Raw genomic sequence first — 19,937 nt, 5'->3', positions numbered from 1 at the left:
CCGGGGCAGTGGAGCTTGGGCTTTGCCCCCACACACACCTGGGGCAGTGGGACTTGGGCGGGCTCAGGCTTCTGTCCTCCCTCCTAGGGTCATGTAGTAATTTTTCTTGTCAGAAGGGGGTTGCGGTGCAATAAAATGTGAGAACCCCTAGTCTACACTGCAACAAAAGATCTGCGACCGGCCTGGATCAACTGACGTGGGCTGCGGGGCTATACAACGGCAGAACCCGAGGGCTGAGACTCTGCAATGGGGGAGGGTCTCAGGGCCCAGACTCCAGCCCGCGCCGGAACAGCTACTCTGCAATTTTACAGCCCCGCAGCCCAAATCAGCTGGCCCAGGCTGTGCTGCGGGTCTTTTATCGCAGTGTAGATGTACCCTAAGGGTCTGACCCTGCAAACTCTCCTGTAGGTGTGTAGTGCCCACATTCCTCTGATTTCAGCTGCATAAATACGGCACATCATGTGATTAAAGGTTTGCAGGAATGGGACCTGCAAAGGCGACTGGCCTTGAAGCTAAAGGCAACAGGCCAAGTTAAATTAAGGTATTAGAGGAGTCAGGGGCTATTTTCAATTAGTCCAAAATCAACTGGAACAATGATTTTGCCTTTCAAAGCGTATGTGGGCTTTCTTAGTTCCACAGGCACTAAGTGCCAGCGAATGGCTCTGTAATGACAAGCTAACTTGGTCTGGGTAAGTAACTGCCAATAATTCATCTAGTTAGTTCTGTCCTGTGAGTGTATGTTCTCCTGGCCTCCAGAAATGACTAGTTATCCAGTAAGAAATCTTAGAAGTGCCTGCTAATTTCAAATATAAGGCCCAAGCGCAAATGACAAATCTCTCTTCCTTTGGTATTTGTCATGTAATTACAGAGGAGTAATAGGGCTATGTGTGCTCTGTGAAATAAAGAGCAATTGTGTATTTCCCTTTACATATTTCAGCTGTTTTCACTTGCCAGTAGCTTGTGTTATTGCAATGTGCTGACCCACAATTTAAAAATTCAAAATAGAAAAACAGGGCCAAGGTCAGGGGGACTGATAATGGGGCTCACCAATGTGAACCTTTATGTCAAAAAATTGGATCTGATCCAGACAGGTGGCGGCTAAAAGGCTTTACTATCTAATGGCTGTTTGGTGGAGTAGTGTGCCTCTCACCAATGATACTGGGGGCAGCCATCTCAGCAGAGGTCAAGGACTGAATGGACCACTTCCCTCATCTCTTCAGGTAGATCCTTCAACTCTGGGTTAAAGCCATTGGCAAAACAGTGTAGGCAATGAAGTCAGGGAGAGAGAGTAGTCTAGTGGTTACAGCAGGACATTAGGAATCAGGAGACCTTGGATAAAATTTTCCAAAACATGTAAGTCACTTAAGAGTCTAAGGGCTAGATTCCCAAAAGGAGGTAGGCACCTAAGTCCAACTACAGCCGTTAGGTACAGCACCACTGAAGTCAGCAGGAGTTTTGCAATTGATTTTAATGGGACCAGGATTAGGTCCCAGCAGTATGCAGGAAGGGAGAAAATCAGTAAGGAGTTCACCTGCCTTCACAGTCAGTCGTTATTCTGGGTGCAACACTATGCAGGAGCATCAGTCACATGGAAGCTATTCTGAACTAAGGCTTTTAAACATGAAGCACCAGTTCTTGTTGATGGTTACCATCCTAACTGGATGGCTCCTATTTCTGGACCAGACAATGGCTTTGTAGTTAGATGCACACAATGAACTATTCAAAGATTCAAATTAGACTTGAAATATCCAACTCACCCTCTGTTAGCAGATATTCAGTGAGCAGCAAAGAGGCATACTTTCTCCCCACAATATTTATTCTACTACAAAGCTATGGTCTCTGCTAAGTAAGCTTCCTTTCTCCTCTGAGTCCTGTCAGTATAGATCCCCAGTTGTGGGAGGTCAACAAGCATTAACAACTTGCCCAGGAGGGGGTTTTGGGAGTAACAATTACACAAAGGTTTCACTCCTAAATTGGGCATGAGTCTGAAAGGAACTCCAGATAGTAGCCTTATATATCCTAATTGAGACATTCCAATCCTCAGACATGCAGCAGAGGCTGCTTTGAACCAGAGAGAATGAGAAGATAAAATGCAAGAGGCATGAGTTGATGATGAACATGCCCACCCAAAACCAGACAACTTCCTGGGATGGGGCAGAGGAAAAGCTCCCCCTGTTGGCTGATGTTGCCCAATATTATGGTACTGTCTCTGGTGCTACGCTGCTTTCCTCCTGATTTGCGTGAGAGGTTCTGCCAGCTGAATTGTTGACTCAGCTCTAATTTACATGCAGCTTGTTCTCTGAATTTCCAAAGATCTTGAATTGTGAGGTGGCCTGAGTGAGCTCCCCATGCTGCCTGGTGTATCTGTCACAATCACACCTGAGGGTAGAGGAGAGCTGAAGGATACATCTCTGCAGATGTTCTTAGGCACTGTCCACTGCTATCAAGTGTCCTGGATATTTTAGGGCATGGTCACAAGAGACTGAATAGGTGGGATTTAGTGCAGGAGGTCAGACGGGATGATCTGGTGGTCCCTTCTGACTGTAAGCTTTATCATCATTGTCGTGCTGAGGCTGATATACTGACCATATCAAGCTCCAATACATCTCATTCTGAGTCTGACACACAGCATTTACACAGAAGCAGGAAAAAACAAAACTTAGAAAGTCTCATGAAAAATCACATCGTTGATTTATTGACTGTGAGTTCTCACAGAGTCCACTGATCTCTGCACCTCCAGAAACCTGTCGTCTGGTGAGTGAAGTCCACAGTGTGAGTCAGAGAAATGGCAGTCTCCTCGCTGGAGCATCTACCGACTAGAAGAGGGGACAGACACGATTCCTGGTGGAGACTGTGGTCAACATTTCCAAATGTGAATGTCTAGTGTTAGGCACCTAAGCCCATATTTAGGTATCTAAATAAGTAATCTGATTTGCCGAGTTGCTCGGGACTTGCAGTTCCCATTTTCCATGCTGGGCAGTCAAGTGATATAACATGAAGGATCAGACTGTCTGGGTCTCTGTTAACTTAACACGCCTCTTCGTGTCTCTGAGATCATTCCTCACAGTCAGGATTATGACTTGGCTGCAGACAGTGATGTCATGTCTAGACTGCTGGGCCAAGCTGCACTGGGCAGTCTGAGCAGAGTATACAGTCATTTCAACACACTGTCTGGAGGCTTCTCTGCCATGGATTCTTTCTATACATCTCTGAATCTCACTCAAAGGGTACGTCTATACTTACCTCCGGGTTTGGCGGTAAGCAATCGATCTTCTGGGATCGATTTATCGCGTCTTGTCTAGACGTGATAAATCGATCCCGGAAGTGCTTGCCGTCGACACCGGTACTCCTGTTCTGCGAGAGGAGTACGCGGAGTCGACGGGGGAGCCTGCCTGCCGCGTGTGGACCCGCGGTAAGTACCTTGTAGTTCGAACTAAGATACTTCGACTTCAGCTATGTTATTCTCGTAGCTGAAGTTGCGTATCTTAGTTCGAACTGGGGGGTTAGTGTGGACCAGCCCAAAGGGTTGCATTACATCCCTGCTGTAGTTTGTGGTAGCGTTTCTGGGGGACGTGCATGTTCTTTTACTGCCTAAACTCTGTTCAAAGCCTTTGTGCTTTAGTTCAGGGCCATACTTCTCATTGTTTTCCCTGGCCAATATGTAGTAGCTTGCGTTTCTCCACATTAAATCTAATTGCTACACATTGTCCCAGTTACAATATCCTCTTGTTTGCTACTCAGAGATTGAAACATTAAATCACTTCTGTTTACCTGTCTCAAGAAACGGAATTTCCAATTCAACTGCCAAACACTGGTAAATAAAGTAAATCTGTTAAAAATAATTGGCAGCATAAATATCAGCCTATTTTAAAGTGGATTGTGTATATTGCAGAACTACAAAGCACACACAACATTTTTATCTCTTTAGTCAACAGAACAAACACCAATTTTTCAGCAGTAGACAGATGTCACTTAAATGTTTGAATTTCAGTTTTTAGCACCTTCTGTTTGCAGGAAATGCATATGAAAAACGTGCTTTGTATTCACCACTTTGCTATTTTAAAAATAAGACACAAACTGATTAAAACGGATCAGTTTTTCCATGCCGTACTGATCCCACACTTTCACTTTCATGTGATTTTTCTAAATGGTTGGACAGCTGAATTATCTGCAGCATATTAATCAGTCCACAAAATTATGATAATAAAAAAATATTTCTTAGCACTTTCCTCCACAGATTACAAAGATCTGCACAAAAGTGGTTAAGCATTATTATCCCCATTTCACAGATGGCGAAACCGGGGGGAGGGGGGAGGGCTAAATAGACCAACATACCAGAGTCCAGCTAGAAGAGGTTACATCAACCGTGTGTTTCAGAGTGTACTTATAGTAAGCCTCTTTTAACCCAGGAAGCAGAGTGTTACTATGTAAGCAGGAAATGATGCCAAAGAATTAAATGGCAATTCCCCCTCCCCCTCCCCGATGTTAAATATCTAGTACAGCAGGCTGGAAACCAGTTTAAGAAATACGCTGTCTGACTGGTCACTTTCTCTTCTTTGAGAAGGTGTATGTCTGCTGACCCTTTATTTGCAGGCCGAGTTCTCCCTGCTGATTTGACTGGAGAAGCTACAGCTTTGCCTCTGAGCAAGCTTGGTAAGAAAGGGGCCAGTCCTCCACCTTCCCATACGAATGAGCTGCTATAAACTCCAAGAATACGTCAGTTATCATAGGTATCTGCGGAAAGGACCTTGCTGTAGGCAACAGAGTGTAGTTATCGGGCTGTACATATGTTTCTCAGGAGACTTCCCTTCTGACATGTCCTATCCATAAGAGCCAAGGGGAAGAACAGCATCTCCATCACCATATTGCCCTCACAAAGTGACCGATGGGTGGGTTCTATTAGCCCCTCTTTGGAGAAGAGGAACAGACAGGCTTTCTCTGTTCTTTGAGTGACGGCACGTCTGCCGATCCTCTACTTGTAGGAAACCATCAGTAGTGAGAGGAGTAAAGGCAGGGCTGATGAGGATATGGAATTTAGGAGCTATCTAGACTATGCAGACAAACAGGCTAATGGTGCTACCTGTGAATTGAAGACCCCTCTGCCAAAGGCTCTATCAGCAGACCTGGAAGTTGAGATTATAATGGTTACAAAAAGTATGCATGCTGGACCAGGCAGCTGCCTCATTGCTCATCTGCCAGTCCTTTCCACCCATGATGCTGTGGTTATTCAGGACAAGTAACCTCCAGTTCCTTCAAGCACGGAATTCCTTTGGCTGTGCATGCCTCGCTGACATAGCTATAGATCCAAGTAGAGCTGCTATTCTGGTGGGTTTCCTGGCCCACACACCTCACATGATAGTTGCTAAACAGGACATTTGGGAGTCCCTCCTAATGTCTAATGGGCCATAGAAATGTCTTGACCAGGCTCGGGGGAGTGTCCATAGCTACCACTAAGCGGTCTGCTTTGCTTTGGAAATATCTGAGTTGTGACACAGAGACAAAGCATGAGGATTATTACTGCAGCACCCTGGCCATTGCAAGCAGGCTGAGGAGTGGCTTAGTGACCCCGCTCCAGGGCATAGCTTCTTTGCTTCTGCAGTTGACAACCTGTCTAATGAAACAGCAGCATCACTTCCCTGTGGAACCTGGCTCCTGCCTCCCCTCCCCTCTGAGGTAGAGTGCTGCTCCAATCCATTCTTCCTTTGCTCTCAAATTCTCTGTCAGTAGGTCTGTAAAGCTTTGCAGCTGGGGGAAAGTGAGCGGTGCCTATGGTCTGTATAGACAGGAGTGGGATCCATCAGTTCTTTGGCCTCTTGTTCCCCTACAATACCAGCTGTCCTGACAGCCTCTTATGGGATGGCAGTAGCCATACAACAAAGGAATGTTAACTCCGTACATTTGCATGTATCATAAGACACCAGACAACGCACTGTTTTGGTGACCTGTAGCGTCCCGCTGTCGGCAGTGCACTGAACTACACACAGGAGCTAGTGCCTGCCAGTCCAGCAGTCTCAACTCATTGTCATTAATATTACTGAATCAAAGAATCCCACCTGTTTATGGCCCATCATCCATGCAGCCCGCTCACAGTTTTGCATAAAATACCTTCCAAAACAATAGCTCCTAGAAACATGGGCTTTGCCATCCTGAATCAAATCAGTGCTCTGCTCTGCAGCTTCACAGGAAGGTGCAAGAAACCCTGCAGGAGGCAGTTATAGGATAAGCTGTCCATAGAGGCAGTTTCTTCCTGTCCCCCTTCCTTTAGAGATTCACTCATGCCCTGATGCAGAAGGTGTAATGTCCCTTCCAAAACTCTTGGCTTTTGAAATCCGTGCCATTGTTACTATTATTGTTATGTAAGAAAGATGTGGACAAATTGGAGAGAGTCCGGGGGACAGCAACTAAAATCATAAAAGGTTTAGAAAACATTGGCATGTTTAGTCTTGAGAAATGAACACTGAAGAGGGGGACCTGGTTAGTGTCTTCAAATAAGTTAAGGGCTGCTATAAAGAGGACATTGATCAATTTTCTCCATCTCCACTGAGGGTAGGACAAGAAGTAATGGTTTTAATCTGTAGCAAGGGAAATTTAGGTTAGATATTAGGGGAAACTTTCTTACTATAAGGACAGTTAAGTGCTGGGATAGATTACCAAGGGAGGTTGTGGAATCTCCATCTTTGGAGACCTTTAAGAAAAGGTTGGACAAATACTTGCCAGGAATGGTCTAGGTGTACTTGGTTCTGCTTCAACGTGGGGGTATGGACTAGATGACCTGGTGGGGTGATTTCCAGCCTTACACTATTATGATTCCAAATATGGATATTTTTGTATCCTTATAAGTGACTGACCCTTTTTTGAATCCTGCTAAGTTCTTGTCTTCAGTGATACCTTGTTGCAATGAGTTCCACAGGCTATTCAGGCACTGTGTAAAAGAGTACTTTCTTTTATCAGTTTTAAATGTGCTGCCTTTCAATATCACAGAATGCCTCATTGTGTACCTGTAACTCCACAAAGGGCCTATGGTGGGGTATAGGGGACCATGTGCATTTTTCATAGATTCCAAGGCCAGAAGGGACCATTGTGATCATCTAGTCTGACCTGTGAAGAGCAACTGTGAATTTTTCCTCATGAACTTGAGTTACCGTTGCAGCACACTGTGCTATTTGTTAGGTACCACTTTAAAATGTAACTGTTTAAAACGTGAGACACTTTTCGTTTCTCTTCACACCCTCATCACCTCTGCTTTCCAGACATTCAATGTACATATGAGATTTCACAAGACTACAACTTTAGCAGAGAGAGCGCCTACCTTCAATCCCAGATCTAGCTCCTTAAGGGAGCGCTTTATCTCGCTGGTGAGGATGTTCATTCGCTCACATTCCTGGAAGGCAACCACAATGTAGGGCGTCCTCTCCTCCACCTTTGCCATCAGCTCCAGGATGTTAAACTCATCTGTTAATTTCTCTAAAATCTCATCCAGAAGAGCCTTCACCTGTTTGCCAAAGGAAAGAGAGAGAGAGGAGTGAGTGACCCATGTGCTTCCTCTACTGAATGGTGGAAGAGAGCTCCACCTGCCACTTACTGCATCGGAAAGTAATCAATGTCTTGCTGAATCACGCATGGCACGTTTCAAAACAGCTTGTCCCAGCCTAAGAAAATTCAAATGCCTACCAAACATCATGTCAAATGAGGCTCTTTTAAAAGGACTATTTATAAATGTCCACATGCCATGGCATACTCTATTTTGCATCCAAGTTTGCATTGCTCCTTTTTCCAAGGCCAGGTTCAATGCAGGAAGATGGATGAAGCTATGAAGGTCAAAATCAAATACTGGTGCCTCCAGGATTGCTGACTTTATGAACTATTCTTTAATGTTTTAGTGACAAAAATGGGAGATTATTTTAAATGGAATTTTAAACTGAATTTGGTATTCTGAATGAATACAACATGGGGAAAAAGCATAACAAAGCAAGTTACTTCCTGTCTCCTTCACAGCTGGATTTGGAAATATCATTGTTAATGTGTAACTAATAAACAGAAAACGCACCAGGAAAAACTCCAAAGCAACAGTCTGGCATCTTGTGTATGGTGTGTTCTGGGAGTCTGTACGTATGCCAGCCAGACTGCCATCCCCTGTGGTTGATGGCTGTGTGCCAGCAGAGGCCATAGCCAGATTTATTTGCAATGTTCACACATCATCTTCTTCTTATGGTTTGGGTAGATAGCAACAACTAAAAATGTGTATGTCCTCACATGATGATAATGAAGGCACTGGAGCGCAGAGCACCAGTTAAAGTCAGGCCCTAGCATTGGCTATGGTACAATTACACTAATATGGCGAGCGCCTGAAGAATGCCAGACTGGTTATTTCTGTTCCTTGTACACACTATACAAAGGCTGACTAGGTTATAATAAAGGGTCATGAGAAAAACCAGAGACTAAAATGCAGCCAAATTAAGCAAAATCACCCAAGTGGCAATGGCTCCCTCCTCTGCCCATCTTACCTTTTCTTCCCTCGTAGCCCCTCCTCCTTCACCAGCGTTGGTGTCATGAGGCTGCATCTCCAACACGGTGCGGAAGAGTTTCTCTGAGGTCTGGGTTAAGAAGCCGATTTCAGCATTCGGATGGAGACCATACAGGTACGGAGACTCGGCAGGCAGGGCATCGTCTATGTACTACACAGGAAGATCACACCTCCCATTATTGTTACGTACAGGGCCAGGGACTTTACACTTACTGATCGCATTGATGGGCTGGACAGCCATCACACACAGTCAGCCCAATGCAGCGTATCCAGCTGGACTGACCGGCAGTGCTAACAAACTGCTAGGAAGCAGGAGGGTGGAATTAGTAAAGCTGCTGGAATAATAATCATTTCTGCCACAAGAAAACAAGTCTGGCCATTGTTGCAGGATGTCTTGGCTACATATCTCAGAGCTGAGCTTCTTCTACCTTTTTGTTTGCTACAAATTTGGGCATCAATACCCTGACCTCTTTGCTGGGAATTTCACTTAGAATCATAGAATCATAGAATATCAGGGTTGGAAGGGACCTCAGGAGGTCATCTAGTCCAACCCCCTGCTCAAAGCAGGACCAATTCCCAACTAAATCATCCCAGCCAGGGCTTTGTCAAGCCGGGCCTTAAAAACATCCAAGGAAGGAGACTCCACCACCTCCCTAGGTAACGCATTCCAGTGCTTCACCACCCTCCTAGTGAAATAGTGTTTCCTAATATCCAACCTAGACCTCCCCCACTGCAACTTGAGACCATTGCTCCTTGTTCTGTCATCTGCCACCATTGAGAACAGCCGAGTTCCATCCTCTTTGGAACCCCCCTTCAGGTAGTTGAAGGCTGCTATCAAATCCCCCCTCATTCTTCTCTTCTGGAGACTAAACAATCCCAGTTCCCTCAGCCTCTCCTCATAAGTCATGCGCTCCAGACCCCTAATCATTTTTGTTGCCCTCCGCTGGACTCTTTCCAATTTTTCCACATCCTTCTTGTAATGTGGGGCCCAAAACTGGACACAGTACTCCAGATGAGGCCTCACCAATGTCGAATAAAGGGGAACGATCACGTCCCTCGATCTGCTGGCAATGCCCCTACTTATACAGCCCAAAATGCCGTTAGCCTTCTTGGCAACAAGAGCACACTGTTGACTCATATCCAGCTTCTCGTCCACTGTGACCCCTAGGTCCTTTTCTGCAGAACTGCTACCTAGCCATTCGGTCCCTAGTCTGTAGCTGTGCATGGGATTCTTCCGTCCTAAGTGCAGGACTCTGCACTTGTCCTTGTTGAACCTCATCAGGTTTCTTTTGGCCCAGTCCTCTAATTTGTCTAGGTCCCTCTGTATCCGATCCCTACCCTCTAGTGTATCTACCACGCCTCCTAGTTTAGTGTCATTGGCAAACTTGCTGAGAGTGCAGTCCACACCATCCTCCAGATCATTAATAAAGATATTAAACAAAACCGGCCCCAGGACCGACCCTTGGGGCACTCCGCTTGAAACTGGCTGCCAACTAGACATGGAGCCATTGATCACTACCCGTTGAGCCCGACGATCTAGCCAGCTTTCTATCCACCTTACAGTCCATTCATCCAGCCCATACTTCTTCAACTTGGCAGCAAAAATCTCTACTTCCAGGAGTAGAGATCGTTTCACCAGTTTTATGAACAAAAACGAACTAATACGCCAGCCCCTGTTGCTGCCTCTGCACATAAAGAACGGATGAAATCAGTAAGTAAACATCCAAGAGTCTTGAGTGTTTCTCATCAGATCCAATGCTAAAAGGAGCTTGAAAGGGCCATTTTAGCAAATGGTATGCGGATGTAATTTTCCACTAGACCTGCTCAAGTCCCAAGAACCAATACAGTTGTTCTATTCATGCATGAACAGAAGAGCTCATGATGAAGTATCAAATTACCATTAAACTTGGCTCATCCAAGGGGATGCTTAACTGTCTACAGAAAAAGAACATAACAGGAAATAATACAAGATGAGCTGGAACTCTGCAATCCTATTCACTGTCTCCTATGACAGATTAAAAGGTGATTATGGAGGACATTAAATTCAGCAATATAATTAATACCAGCAAACAAAGAGGCTACCTGGTGATAACCATTGTAGTCCATGTTCCCCGGGAGAGGGAATCCTGGAGCTAGGAAGAGCTCTCCCTCCAGCATTTCTGGCTTAATAAATTCCTCCAAGTAGGTTTTGCAAAGTCGTCTGTCCCAGTCATCTGTGATGTGGCCTCCATACATAATCTCACCGAAGAGGTAGCGCAAATCGTCATAGGGGACCTAAATAATGAACCAAGAGGGCATGAAAGAGTCCACGCAGATGCAGCTCCACTGACCTCATCATGGGGCTGCAGACTGGAAAGCAAAGAACTGATCTACAGGGTGAATGTTTTCATTTCACCAGTTCATTTTTCTAAGTAATTGAATATCATGTAGCAGTTAAATCACTCCATGCAGGAGAGCGGCCCAGAGAAATCCAGCCTGCAGAACAGACTTTGTGGGGTTTCCCCGATGAGAAGCGAATTTCTTTGAAGTTCCATACATTAAACATAGATGTCTAGGCAGCCAAACATTTCCAAATATTGTCCCTAAAATGGCAGTGAGGAGACTCGCACATGCCAGAGCTGATATTTTATCTAAGGCCTGGTCTACACTAACCCCCAAATTCGAACTAAGGTACGCAACTTCAGCTACGTGAATAACGTAGCTGAAGTCGACATACCTTAGTTCGAACTTACCGCGGTTCAGACACGGTCCACACGCGGCAGGCAGGCTCCCCGTCGACTCCGCGGTACTCCTCTCGCCGAGCTGGAGTACCGCAGTCGACGGCGAGCGCTTCCGGGATCGATTTATCGCGTCCAGACCAGACGCGATAAATCGAACCCGGAACTTCGATTGCCAGCCGTCGAACTACCGCGGTAGTGTAGACCTGGCCTAAGTGTAGTTTGTAAGCTGCAACTGATGCAAGTGGAGAAGAGGCCGCTCTGTATCCCCCTAAGATACACTGAGTTCTGAAGCTAGAAAGCCTGATGATGCCGGGGAATTGGCACTTAGTGAAAAGGATTTCAGATGTTTCAACAGACGTGTAATAAGCATATGGGCTACAATCTGCACACAGAGCCAATTTCTTTGTTTCACGCACCTTTGAATTGGCCTCCAGGTAATTGTACAGCACATTGACTGAGATAGTGAGGTCTCCAGTGTTAAAGGGGTAGGAGCGGTTCCAGCCCTGGGGCCCAAACTTGCGTCTTTCTGCCACCACGGCATGGAAATAACAGAGGGCAAACAGGATGCTTTTGAACTCGTTCTCCCGAGCACACATCTCCAGGGTGTCCTGAAATGGAAACAGAACAGCAGTGTTGTGCATTTCCACCATACCTTCCATCTCAGGGCTCTACCTGGGTTGCAAACTCTATTGAATACAGGACATGGCGAATCCTCTCACCCAGTGGCCCTGCAACGTGGCACCCTCATCTACTCATTTCTGAAGCATCTAAGCAGTTTGGGGTTTTAAATGAAGGTTTTAGCCCATATAGTACTGAACAAACCTTCCAAATGTTCCCTGGTGCAGTGAGGAGTGCCCAAGTCTGCAGACAACAGAGCTAACTGTGGTGCAAAGCTTGGGCAGAATGCATGGTCTGGGTGGCTGGGCTGGGCCCTGGTGAATTCCACCAAGGCTGGGGGAAGAACCTCGCTTCACCACATACATACATTTCACAGCCCCGCTCCAGCCTCAGCCTCTCTGAGCTCTGATTAACTCATGAATCAGAGTAGGTCCCTGGTTTCTATGGGACTGGACATGCTATGGCAGCTTTCTATGTTACTGCAATATTAAATACCCCCTGAAGCACTGAGCGGGCAGGTCTGGCTATTGACTGCAGAGCTCTATTATTGACGTTATCACGGGGACAGCAGAAGGTTTGGACAACCAGGGCTTTTGGTCCCTGGAAAGGTGAGGGGGTAGCTTTGGCTTTTGGCTCCCACGGGGAGTTTAGACCTTTGACACTGAGAATAGACACATCTCCTCCCCCCCTCCCTTGTGCATAGTGATCGAGGGGACCTGATGTTCTGTGCTGTGCTTGAATTCCTTGTTCCTCATCTCACTAGCTCTTACAGCAACTTAGCTGCCTTGCTCTCCTCTGCCCCCATATCTGCTGCTGCACCTAGCAATAGTGGATGAGCACTTTAGCTAAATGTTTCCACTGAAATGATCAGCAGTGAACTGGCACCACATTGAGATCAACGGAGCAGTTCACATCTCTTCTACAGGAGTGCTTTAAGCAGACACTGCTGCTGGGGTTACACAGAAGTTTCTCTCAGAGGTTTCTTAACCATGGCAAGTGCTATACATGAAAGCTCTGGGTTTGGCAAATGATTCTTTGGTCACAGAATCATGGGACACGCAGGGCTCCGCTTTGACTCCTCAAAACTGCTGTCTGTCGGGGACGTCTAGAATGCTTCAGCCTTCCCCTCCCACCGGTCCCAAACCATGCATGCATTCGCCCATTGGCAGTCAGCAGGCTGCAGACTGGCAGGATGAGTTGCCAAGGGCTCAATAAATGGATTAAAAGCAAAGAGATTTAGTATTGAGGGCTCCAAAGAGTAGAGAACAACCCAGAGCCTTTCACCCCTGCCTCAGCCCCTGGATCTGAGACTCCTGGCGTGTGAACTGGCATTGCCCACCTGCCATAACTATGGGCCTCTGTAGCAGGTGTGCCTACAGTACTGTCTCTGCCTGCTCTGACTAACGTAATCTGCCACATAGACTGGCTGCCTCCAAGCCCCTTGTGTTCCGAGCTCTACGGGTGACTAGTGCCCGCACAGCTGATTAGGAACGAGGGGTGCGACAGGCCAGAGCAGTAGCACTGAGGCCTGAAAACTAACTCTTTGGTTCTCCAGGGTTTCATTAGCATTATTTACCCCGAGGGAGCTCAGGGCCAGAGGAAAGAGCAGTACATTTCCTGAGAGGGGCTTCGTTTCCATTGATGATACATTCTGAGAAAAACAAGCCTAACTGCCCTCTCTCTTCTAGCGTGTTCACCTGATAGATACGACCTTATTGTACTGAGCACACACCCAGCATGTGCCAGTAGGAACTGCCAAGCAGTGGGGAGAATAACAAAACTGGACCTCTGCCCCTACACACTGACGGCGGCTCTGCTGCCCATCTTCCAGGCTGCGCTCTGGATAGTGAGTAGGTAACGGGCAGCGTCGAGCCGCCGGCAGGCTTGGAGGTGGAGGGGCGGCGAGGCTGAGTCATTTAGTCAATGAAGAGGAACAAAGGAAGCCAGCTTTCAGGGCTGAGCTGGGAGCATGCAAGCGATGGCTCAGAGACAAGGCTTTGAGTGGGAGGCGAGCCGGCTGCGTCCATCTCCAGTGGAGTGAGTCTCTCTCACAGCAAGGAGGGAATAAAACCAAAACACAGAGCCCTGCACTCCAGCAGCACCTAAACGTGAGGGAATTGGAGCCCTCCCAGCAGGGAATTGTGAGCCCGATCCTACTCGGGGTGGGAGGCCCCGTTAATTGAAAGTGGGAGCTGATTCCATCGTTCCCAGCTCGGCTGGGCACCCGTTCCGTTGTGACTGTCACCTTGTTTCCCCTTGTGACTGTCATTGCAGCTTTTGACTTAAAGTCAGAGGAGCTCAGGGGTTTCCGCTGTAGCTAAGATGCCATCCCCCCACTGTGGTTTCTGGCACACCAGCGCCAGAGGTACGGCTCTACACTGCTTCTGAAAGCTGGTCTTTCTGTTGGTCTCCACTCCCTTCATGCACCCATGTCATGGTAATGGCAGCCACGGGAGCTCCCTTTTTGCATTGGAACTGTGCATTGGAATCCAAGCTGCTATTTAAAAATATTTCTATTTTTTGTGATTGGGGAGAAAACCTTACAATGCGACCCTGGTGTAAGCCGGTGCAGTGATGTCTGCCTGAGTCTGCAGTCAGCCTGAAACACTAGCTCAGGGAGGAGTGTATTACCCATTCACCTCATTGGGGCATTCACATGGAAAGCTAATAACTATTTTAGTGCCTGCCTTGTTAACTATTTCACTGCTGATTTTTTGGGCAGACACATCCAGCCCACGTTTTCATCCCACAATCCCAAATGGCCTTCCATATCTCCTCAGTGCCAAAACTCCCAGCTTTGCACTGACAGACTCTCTGATGCAGTTGTGTGTTGCTGATACATTGAGAACTGAAGATGGGGGGTGAGGTTAGCATAAAATAAACAAAATTTAATAGCAAAATACGTCAAACAAAGGGTCACTGCACTGATTATATGATTCAACTGCACACCCATTCGTTAACAATTTCCATTTCTTAAGTTACCCAACTCTGCAGCAGATTCCCAGGCTGCTGCACTGCACCACTGCAGAATTCAGGGACCTTGCTAGAGAATGGAGGTCCCGCTTGCCATGCAATGTGCTGATCCTTGTTTAATGGGAATCAGGCTTGGGCATCATGAGCAATCACTGCCCTGTTGTCCCCTCAGTTAGGGAGCAGCTTCTAAACCCCCTCGGTTTTTAGGGCGCTGCTTTGCAGATATTACGAAAGAACAGGGTCAAAGCATCCTACTACGCTCGGAGCCCATTCTTTCCTCCAGCAACCTCCCAGTGACTTCAAGGGGCCTTTGTCTGAATGAAACCTGAGAAAGGATCTGGCTCATAGCCTCATTTGGCCTCTCTCTCTATTTAATCCCGACCTTTTCTTTAGCTACAAAACCAGAACAATATTCCCCGTGTACAATAATAAGCCACCTTTGTAGCTTTCAGCTGAGCTAAATTTGAACATCCATTCCGTACGCTGAGCAAGAACGGAACACAAAGCAGTGAAATGAGGTGTAAAGGTTCTCCTCCCACACATTGCAGGATTTTGTGATAAGAGGCATTTTATAATGCTCTAGCAATTTAGAAAATGTTAATTACTATCTGATTGAAATGAGCACAGGCAGGATGAAAACATTACTTTGGAGGAAGGTTCCCCCGTCCCCTGATCTGTGGGACTTTCTGTGCAATTCAAAATGATGAATGGCAGTGGATAAAAATGGAATAATCTTCACTGACTGTTCACATTAACCCCTGCCTGGAACCTCCCACCTGCACCTCCCTGGAGACTCCCTTCCTTACACTGCAGACGCCTTCAAAATCAGAGCATCTAACAGAGTACACATGACGCAGCACCTTTGCCTGACAGGACTGGCTCCCCTTGTGCCTCCTGGGCTGCAGGCTACACTGCAGTTGGCCCTGAACTACTACATGGGGGTGCACCCTGCAAAGCTTGATGCTTGTGCTCCTAGTGAGCAATGACTGGCCATGCCAACAGTAGCCTTAAAACCTTCTCTACTGGCCAGCAGCACCATGTGGGCACAGGGGGGCACCTTTTAAGGAGCATTCTACCTGCTGCTCTGACATGCATAGAAGCAGCTGACAAGGTCAGAATGCCTCTAGGGACTGCTCTGGGGCAGATGGTCTCTATCCCCCTCACTTCCCACAACAGGGGCTCTAGCTGGGAGACCTCTGCATGGGTAAGCGTGACTTCACTGCCCAGCTGTGAGTGGAACAAGGCAGCTGCTCTGCACCAGCTGGTGATCCAGGGCTGTCTTAGGATAAGTGAAGAATAGCATGGGGATTTAGGGAGACAGAATACAGCTAGCCAGCTGGGATTTGGCTAAGCCTGGGGATAATGCCCCAGTCTCTAGGGAAAGATGCCATAGGATTTTTGATAAACATGAGTGGCCAGGGCCTTGGCTTTATCCCATCCACAAGAGAGGACAGGCAATAGCACAGCAGTCCCTAGCACCAGAAATGGCATTGCCCCAGTGCTGACTCGAAGCTAAGACAGCTTTCGACTGAATCTCCATACCAGTGCCCAGGGTTTTCCTTGTAGGCTCCCGTCCAAACAGTGCCTAAGCAGAGCGTATGAGATTCAGGTAGTTTGATCACTCACAGCTATCAAGTTGTTCCCTCTTTATTTAAATATAGACCTGAAAAATTAATCTAATTCAGAGTCAGTCCCTATTCTCTGTACAGAGTCAAGAAAGAAGGCTCCACTGGTTAAAAAAACAACCTGGCTTAGAGGGAAAGTGAAAGCAAGTGTAAAAAATAAAAATATATTGTAGTAAAGTGTTCATTAAGGGGTAATTAGGTTACTCAGAATTTTATGGGTTGGAGTCATACTCCACCTTCTCCCCTTACTTGATTTTTCAGTTTGTGTGTTTTTTCCTCCAGCTGGTTTGTACATATTAGCACTTAGCAGTCCCTTTACAAAAAAATGTGTATAACAAATGGAAGAAAGTGGAATTTGATAGCAATGAATATAAATCAGAAGCTAGGAATTGTACAAAATTGAAAAGGGAAGCAAACGGATATGAGGAGACATCTATGGCCAGCAGAGAGAAGGAGTTTTTCAGGTATATTAGGAACAAAAATAATCCTAACAATGGTATTGATCTGTAACTAGATGGAAATGGTAGAATTGTCTATAATAATGCAGAAAAGGCAGAAGTGCTCAATAAATATTTCTGTTCCATATTTAGGAAAAAGCCAGATGATGTATTTGTATCATATGAAATACTTTGCATTCCAACAGTAACTAAGGCAGATGCTGGGTCTGATCTGAGCCCCAAAGACCTGGAAAAGAAGACCTGGTATATTTTGCCCCTCTATGTACCTGGAGTCAGATGCACATGTGCACTTGTGCCCTGGGGCAGGCCATACTCTTGTTTGTTATTCAAAGTATTGGGTTTTGTGCATTGGCCCAAAAAGGCAGACAAACTCAGCTGCAGGCCTCACTGAGGTCAGACCCTCTGAGAGAAACCTTCAGATCTGTCTTCATGGCCCCATTATCAACCAAGGACAAAGTAGGCCATCTTCAACATCCCAGCCCCATAAGAACAGCAGCAGTTCTTGGTAGGCAGACCTTCATTTTATATCTGTATGTTACTACATGAGTATTATACACAGTCTATATCAATAGACACGCACACAGAGTGGTCGTTAAAAGTCAGCATGGACCCCCAGCATGGACCCCCACTTGTCTCTTATTCTAAGTACATGGAATACTGGTATCTCTGAGACCACAGTGTGGGAACTGTTCACAAATGTCCTTTTTCTTGGTAAGCACTTTTGGCTTTTTAGGCATCTAGTAAAATGTCCTTAAACAGTGTTCAATTATCATTGGGTTTGGTGATTTTTTGTTTGTTTGTTTTAATTCTCCCTCAACTGATCTGGCTCATAATTCTTTTTAGCTTTTTGAAATTGGCCCTTTTAAAGCACCAAGTATATATTACTGATCTGGATTTTATTCTGTTGGCACTTAATAAATGGGATCAAGTCATTATCACTTTTACCTAAGTTAGCAGAATTTTAGTTCTCTGATCAATTTCTCTTTAGCTATCAACATTAGGTCTATACATAATTCTCTCGAGTTTGATGCAACCCTTTTTGAGTTAGGAAATTATCATCTAAAATTTTTTGAAATCCCAAGGAGATTTTAGTATTGGCAGCGTGAGACCTCCAGCGTGTGTCACTCAGACTGAAGTCCCCATGATCACACAGCTTTTTCCCTACACATTTATACATAGTTCTGTAAGGAGCTGGTCACCTCTAGAAGATACCATCTAGTACCCCCACCTTGTGCTTTATCTGTTAAGACAGTGATCCATAAGCATTCTAGATAATAACATAAGAATGGCCATATTGGGTCAGACCAAAGGTCCATCTAGCCCAGTATCCTGTCTTCTGACAGTGGCCAATGCCAGGTGCCCCAGATCACTTGTTTCTGAACTGTCAGTGACTTGGAAACAGGTAATGCTACTTTGGACATAGAGTGCCACTCCCCCGCCCCTTTTGCCCACTCAATGCTGCCTAAATAGATTGTAAGCAAACATTCTACAAGGTTATGCAGTGGCCACCTAGGAGCAGAAGGTAGCAGATATGCCACATACATTGTGCTGTGCATCTGGATACACTAGTTCTTAACTAATCTGGCAATCTGTTTGGTTACTGTAGCTACCTCATGAAGGAAGCCAGTGATTCCTATGAAGTGTCACCATACCTGGTTGAAGTTATCCAGAGCCTTGTGCAGGTTGGCATGCATCCCAGTTGGAGGTTCGTTGGTGATTTTGATGGAGTTCTCCAGGATGCCCTGGGGGATGATGTGGCCATCAGGTGAAGGAGCAGGCTCTGCACTAATGAAGACGCGGAACTCCTGGTGGCTGCCTTCACTGTGCTGCTCAAGTTTTTTCTCCAGAGAACTCAGCCACTTGGCCACCAGATGGATGTTCTAGTATGGAGAAATGGGACAATACTTTGTCAACTGCTGGCATTTACATCTGGAGTGAGCATACATCAAATATAGCATCAAGATGAGGTCAAGGAGTCCCCTCACACTCCAGAAGTCAGTACCTTTCCTAATAGAGAATGTAATTCATAACCGCGGAAATACAGTGGGCTTAAGGCCTGAGATTTTACACATTCTAAAATTAAAAATAATCAAGACAAAGAACTAGTGATTGGAGAAACAGCTCTCAGACTGTTTGTTTTCTTAGGCACGGTAGTCTTCTGTTTGTTACATTAATGTATGGCTGTCGAAGCCGCATTATTTCCCAGAAAAGGGAAAGTGTCCTTAGACAGCTGCAGTGAAACTGTTTGATAATTTTTAGTAAAATAATTCACGCTCAGTATCAATAGATGTCCGTTCCCAGGAAACCAAGTTTAACAGGCTGTTTTACAAAGGCCTTTTCAGCATCACAACCTCCAAAGCTTTGTTTATTCATACAACTGGGCTTCTAATGAGAATGGGCTTCTGGCGCCCATCAGTAAATTAACACACACACACACTCGTTCAGGGTTACACAGAGGTGGGACTTTGGTGGAAACCCTCTAGTGTTTCCCCAGCCTAGTGTCCCACACAGCTGACCATTCTACTGATGTGACAGGAAATGGGCCTTTCTCCTGAGAGAATCAGGAGGAGGCAGGGCACAGACACCTGGGGATTGTGGGTAAAAATGATCTGGCAGCATGACTCGCCTTTCCCCAGTTATTTATTAGTTGAGGATGACAAATACTGGAATATGCCTGGATAAATTCTGGAGGCCTAGGACTGACCCAGACCCTTTAGTTGAGGGGCACATAAGGTGGATACAAACACAGGTGCCATAGAAACTGACAATCCATCAAGATGATCAACACCACCTAGAACACAGAAACCAAAAAGAGAGGAAATCTTACACAGAAGTTAATGGGGATAAGAAGTAAAGATGCTTTGGGAGGATGTGACCACTGCTGCTCCAGCCTCCATTTCTGGTCCCTCTTGTGAGACACTGATGGAGAGGTTGTGGCCAGGAGCAGAGGAGAAGATGAACAGCAGTGTTGGTTTGTTTGTTTGTTCCACAGGAAAGGAGGGACGCCTGAGACAGTATG

At 46.1% G+C, this 19,937-nt stretch overlaps 1 protein-coding gene across 1 annotated transcript in view; it reads right to left on the bottom strand.

Annotated features, from left to right (window-relative positions):
- The window catches only part of DNAH9 (dynein axonemal heavy chain 9), a 420,192-nt gene that overhangs the window by 18,102 nt on the left and 382,153 nt on the right, over positions 1 to 19,937 (bottom strand). Inside the window, exons 63-67 of the mRNA XM_065415313.1 lie at positions 18,571 to 18,798; positions 11,661 to 11,852; positions 10,607 to 10,798; positions 8,505 to 8,675; positions 7,310 to 7,492 (exon numbers count right to left, since the gene is read on the bottom strand). Of these exons, the coding sequence (XP_065271385.1) occupies positions 7,310 to 7,492; positions 8,505 to 8,675; positions 10,607 to 10,798; positions 11,661 to 11,852; positions 18,571 to 18,798 (966 nt within the window). The remainder of the gene's footprint in view (positions 1 to 7,309; positions 7,493 to 8,504; positions 8,676 to 10,606; positions 10,799 to 11,660; positions 11,853 to 18,570; positions 18,799 to 19,937) is intronic.

Source organism: Emys orbicularis, chromosome 13 (assembly GCF_028017835.1).
Source record: "Emys orbicularis isolate rEmyOrb1 chromosome 13, rEmyOrb1.hap1, whole genome shotgun sequence".
Lineage (NCBI taxonomy): Eukaryota > Metazoa > Chordata > Testudines > Emydidae > Emys > Emys orbicularis.
The sequence above is the reverse complement of the archived record's forward strand: the minus strand, read 5'-3'. Positions and strand labels throughout refer to the sequence as shown.